At 50.4% G+C, this 6,000-nt stretch overlaps 1 protein-coding gene across 1 annotated transcript; it reads left to right on the plus strand.

Moving 5' to 3' along the window:
* Positions 1-457: 457 nt before the first annotated feature.
* On the plus strand, positions 458-3,789 carry An16g04110 (uncharacterized protein; the record flags this gene model as incomplete). Its single annotated transcript, XM_059745083.1, has 7 exons — positions 458-500; positions 563-667; positions 727-1,013; positions 1,066-1,278; positions 1,340-1,438; positions 1,486-3,565; positions 3,620-3,789. 7 exons carry the CDS (start codon positions 458-460, stop codon positions 3,787-3,789), a joined length of 2,997 nt encoding a protein of 998 aa, XP_059602760.1.
* Positions 3,790-6,000: the final 2,211 nt, after the last annotated feature.

Consider the following 6,000-nt stretch of genomic DNA (forward strand, 5'->3'; position numbering starts at 1 on the left):
ACCATTCGTCAGGTTCCAATCACTGGCTGAGAATGATAGCCACCGGCGGATATCCCTTGATGGGCCCTCGAGGAAGATGAGGTGGTCATTGGGCTGCCTGACGCTGCCCCGTGATATTACCGCCGGTTGCCCCGAGAGACACGCCAGTGTAAACATGACAGCGTCAGCCATCTCCATTCCACAGCGCAGCTTGTGGCTAACTCCACCAGATCCAGTTCATCTGTACTGCTTTCTCCATTGTTTCTTTTGAATTCTGGTTCTTTATCTTGCTTCTCCAGGGGCATCCAGGTTGCCATCTTCGTTTGGTTTTCCGTCGCCGTGGGGTTCCGGGTTGTTCAACATTTTTACAGCTCGCTCTGCGTTACCTTTCAAATTGTCCATATCCCTAGATACCGATAACTAGATGAGCAAAGGCTGGCCGAAGCTCAAGACCTTTACCGGACTATAATCTGCCAAAATGCCGGGCACAGTTGCAGACGGGCCAACGGTGGCCATGTCCTGTATAGTACCTCAAAATTCAGTTAGCGAGTTCCATGTCAAGCTAACACTTCGACTTCTACAGTTGCCAACAATTTCTGGGGCAAGGAAGACGCAGGTGTTGGACCAATGTTGGATAGAATGCACACGTCGAAAGTATCGTGTGATGAATTAAAGACGTTCTACAATAGTACGTTAGCCGATCCTGGGCTCAGTATGGGCTTATCTGTGTTCTAACGTGATGATTAGTACGTGCTGCTATCGAGGATGAGTACGCGCGAAAGCTCCTGGCACTATGTCGCAAGCCACTCGGATCAACAGAGATAGGATCCCTCCGGTCGTCGTTCGATACCGTCCGTGGTGAGACTGAGGCTATTGCTAAGGCCCACGCAGCAATTGCGGGACAGATGAAGAGGGAGCTAGAGGAGCCATTGATAGCTTTTGCCGGTGGTTCTAAGGAACGAAGAAAGATTATACAAAACGGTATTGAGCGTCTACTGAAGACTAAAATCCAACAGACGCAGACTGTGAACAAGGTAAACTGCCCTGCCTATCGAGAGACTTACATCGCCGTGCTGAACAAAATAGACCAGAGATCGGTATGAACAAGATTGCCTACGGATCAAGGGTTATCTGGCTCAAGGGCACATGGTCATGGGCCACGAAGAGCGTAAGAACAAAGCGAAATTGGAGAAGACGCAAATACAGCTTGCATCGAGCAGTAGCGAGTACGAAGCTGCTATAAAAATTCTTGAAGAAACTACTACACGCTGGAATAAGGAGTGGAAAGCAGCTTGTGATGTACGTGCGACAGACAACTTACATTGGTTCTTGATGCATGAATACTGATGCGCCGTTCCAGAAATTCCAAGATCTCGAGGAAGAGAGACTCGACTTCACAAAGAGTAGTCTATGGACGTACGCGAATATTGCATCAACTGTCTGCGTCAGTGACGATGCGGTACGTTTTATCGACACAACTACCCGGCTTCCGCTAACAATCACTAGTCCTGCGAGAAAATCCGACTTTCCCTGGAAGACTGCGAGGTCGAGAAGGACATAATCTTTTTCATCAAAGAGAAAGGAACCGGGCAGGACATTCCTGACCCTCCCAAGTTTATCAACTTTTGCCGGGGCGATATCAACGATACGAGCTCGGAAGTATCTGAAGAAGAAGGGTACTCGGTAGCCCAGTTTCAACGGACGATAAACCCAGCATATCGTACTTCATCACCGCAGCCTTCTTCATACGAGCCCCAGATTGACCCCGATGCCGAAATCGCAGCCAAGATAAACGGCCCGTCCACTCCTTCAAGCAGGGAAGCTACAGGCACTCCACAAAAAGCACCACAGCAGCCGATGCAGCAGCCTGTACAGAAACATGTGCAGCAGCCTATGCAGCAACCGCCACAGCAGCCAATCCAGCAGCCGGTGCATCAGCCAGTGCAGCAGCCCATGCAGCCGCCAATGCAGCCACCCGTGCAGCAATCTATGCCACAGCCAATGCCTCAGCAAATGCCGCAACAAATGCAACAGCCGATGCAACAACCCGCTCCCTTAGATTTAAGGCGTGGTGGTCAGCTTCCACCAAATTATGACCCCAACCAGCATGGCGAAATTGCAAAGGTGCCACACAACGCTTATCCAACCGATGGCATGACCATGTTTTGCAGGACAGGTCCGCCGTCAGAGCGAAGCTCAGGATCCAATAGCGCCTACCGACCATCCAGTCGCGATTCTCAAAGCGAAGTCTCGAATCCTACATCGATGTCGAGTCAGGAGCCACCAAGTGCCAGACAATCTCCCACAAAACCTACGAATGGTGTCGCCCTTCCAGGTCTAGGAGCAGACAAACAGGTACAAAAGAAGAGGAGCGCATTTTTCAGTAACAGTCCATTCCGACGCAAGAGTCGTCATGACAAAGACCGCCAGTCTGGCCCATCCCAACCACCTTCTCGCGGCACTTGGGAGTCACCGTCAAAGCCCACCAGTCCTGTTAAAGCTCCTCAACCCCAGCAGCCTATCTCTGTTCCTGACCCCGATCGGGTATCTGGAAGCCCCGAGCCCGTGGATCCGAGGGCAAACTTCCAACTCAATGTTGGAAACAATGTATTCGATGTGGGCTCCCCTGACAAAGATAAGAAGGGATCCCAAGCGAAAGCCGCCAAAGGTGGTGAAGAGGAGCTGGATCCGATTGCCCGGGCTCTTGCAGATCTGAAAGTGGCAGGGAAACAATCAACCACTCGTGTATCTGCTGACAGGTACCACGGCATTGCAACTCCAGTGCCACCAGTAGCTGCTAACCCCGGCGCTGTGAGCACACCTCCCCCAGCTTACAACGATTCATCCCTGAAACGCTTGGACGCTCCGCAACCCGCATTCACGTCAGCGCAGATGCAGAAAACAACTCAAAGATACACTGGCCAGGCCCAGAATATGCTTCGTGGCTCGAGCAAACCTCCTTCATTGACAAGCCGACACGGCGCACAGTCCCAGGAGGCCACAAGGGCTCGGTCACCAGCTCCAAGGCGGAGTGCGAGCCCTCATGTCAGCCCTCGGGTTGACACCCGCATGGGGCAATACAGTAGAGCGGCCAGCCCTAGTCCGACTTACCATTCGAGCAGCAGCATGAGAAGCCGGTATAACCAATCACCGACCGTCCCATCTCCTTCCCAGCGTCCCGTGGATGCATCTCCAACTGCAGAATATGCCCGAAGAGGATCTTCGCGGGCCGTGTCACCTCAGCCACAATACCGGCAGTCTCCCACCATGGCACCGCGGGGCGTATCCCCGCAGCCTCAGTACAGACAGGCTCAGAACACGATGCCCCGTGCCGTCTCGCCACAGCCGCAATTTAGACAACAGACCCGGCCTTCCAGCGCCGGGGGCATGGAGCTTCAGCTTTCCGGACAACCCGACATGTATGCTGGCAGTCGTGACGGGTACGGCTCCCGACGCGGCAGTGGTAGACCCATGTCATACTACGACGACGCCGCGAGCGTGAGGAGCCGGTCCAGGAGCAGAACAGTGGCCGTTGCCGATCCCAGCAGACAATTCAGCCGCGACGGTCGACCCATCCTTCACTTCGGTAAGTACCCCTTCCTCCTCTCCTATCCAGCAGCAATAACTAATCTTCCTTCAGCACGAGCCATGTACAGCTACACTGCCGCCATTCCCGAAGAGTTAGGCTTCAGCAAAGGCGACGTCTTATCGGTGATCCGCCTCCAAGACGACGGCTGGTGGGAAGCCGAAATCACTACTGCACGGAGCCGAACCGGATTGGTCCCGAGCAACTACCTCCAAATCATCTAAAGACGAAAAACAAACGACAAATACGATCAATGCCTATCTCATGAACCAACCCAATCATTCATTCATCACTCATCTATGACCCAACCATGTCCTACTTAATCACGTGTTCATGATCATGATACCAAATTGTGCTCATTTGTCTTTTCTTTGCCACATCTTCTAATCTTTGGGTCTAGTAGTATCTATTCCTCTCTTCCATGGCACATTCTTTATGCGGTTTCCCCTAGTCTCTTGCATGTCAAAATTGGTTTTTGTTTCCTTGGACTTCCCCATGTGTTGACCTTCAAATTCGCGTGCTGATTTTCCGATACCTGTGTGCTTGGTTTCTCGAATGTCTTTCTTTGAAGATACGGACTAGTTTTTCTTTTTGTTTTAGCTGTGTTGAGATACTTTGAGATACTTGAATAATAACTTGGCGTACGGGCGCTGTATTGTTTGCGTATACGTACTACGGTCTACTACTAGATGATTCTCCATAGTCTAACCTCGTTGAGTATGCATGTAATAGCTCCGAGATAAGAATATCACCATTAAAACTAAGTACTTGACCCACAGTCGTAGGCTTGGCTCAAAGAGCTTACAGAGAAACCACCAAGGCAGAGCAGAGCAGAATGCAACCCAATATCATGAAGTGAACGCTCAATTGGAGGGCAAATCTGGTGACACCTCGCTAGCCCATAGAAAGGAACAACCAGGGTCTAAAACCTGCAAAATGTCTAGGAAATGCTCAATGACCAATTCCAACTGGAGCGAAAAGAGCACATGTTGTACAAAACCAAAGAGAAAGAAACTGAGCTCTAGGGGACCACGGAACACATGCCAGCGCGAGATATACTAAGAGACGAGAAGAGGGAGAAGGTATGGCCGCAAGGCAAGCAGTAGCCGGTCGAATTAGACGCTGACGTTGTCTATGGCGGAGGGCAATTGTCGTAGGGAAGTCGAAGCTCGTTGATCCCGTTGTCAGATTAGTCGGCACGGCCGCATCCCTCTACCATACATTTAAAACCTCCTGGACTTGCGAGAGAACGTATCCTGCCGTCTGTGCAGTACGGTTGCGTAGAGGCGTGGAAGCCGATTTGGGAGATTTTATCCCAGATGCTTTTGGGTGTAAGACTTTTGAGACCGGGCTGGAATGGTTCGCCGTTCCAATGTGAATCAGCTGCGGCTTTCGCGATGTGGCAGGCGAGGAGTACGTGGTCGTTGACATGCCCGCAGCTGTTGGAAACACGCTGGATGTGGCACATTTTTACAGTCTTGACAAGAGCTGGTGCGTACTAATGCGTAGTCAAGTTGTAAGTAGACGTCTAATCGATTTATTGACCGTAGGCCCACGCGAATCAATTATTTGGTTGAAAGGAGGAGTTTCGTGCTTTCTTGATCGAATACTGGCTGAATATCTGAAGCCATGCAAATGAGTCTGGTGTCCTTGGCTAAACATCTCATTGACTCATTTGCAGAATGATGAGTGGAGAGCTATGGCATCGTTGCCAGGCGCAGGAGCAAAATTTCTATATGCAAGGACATGGTGAATTGGGGCACACGCCGAGCCATTGTGTTGACATGTATTCCACGAAAAGCTGTGAATCAAGGCTTTCAGCATCACTACAAAATGAATGACTTGTTAAGCCTTCACAGTCATGCAAGCAACGACGGAATCTGATGAAGCGCAATATGGAGCAGCAGGAAAATGTGATAAAGAGATATTACAATTCGAGTGAAGACGGCAAGATGGGAAGTGACAGAAATACATAGCAGAACATCATGCGCAGCAGGCCAGCAGGAAACAAATTATAAAAACATAGAGGTTCCGCAGTATGTTCAAGTGACACTGTACAATGGAGGGCTCACCAGTCCTTGATCAGGAGGATTATCCGGGCAAGGTGGCTTAAGAAGCATCAGGCGAGCACCCTCGGGACACAAATCATGTGAAGAGCGAAATCATGCCGTTATTATAGCGAGTTCATTCATCGTCAACAAAGGAATTGGCAAGACGGCCAAAGATTGGAACTTCGAAATGTTCGAGTGTATCAACTAAAGTATGGTCAGCTTGTGTTATCGTTGCGCAATCGTGAAGACATACCATCTCGATAAGCCCGCATGCTGAGAAAGCCGATCATTGCAAGATCGCAGATAAACAGGAGCCATGAGAAGAAGCTTGACCAGGAGAATATCAGGTGGAGTATCTGAATAACATTAGAAGTGCCATTGGTT

The sequence above is a fragment of the Aspergillus niger genome (assembly GCF_000002855.4).
Source record: "Aspergillus niger supercontig An16".
Taxonomy (NCBI): Eukaryota; Fungi; Ascomycota; class Eurotiomycetes; order Eurotiales; family Aspergillaceae; genus Aspergillus; species Aspergillus niger.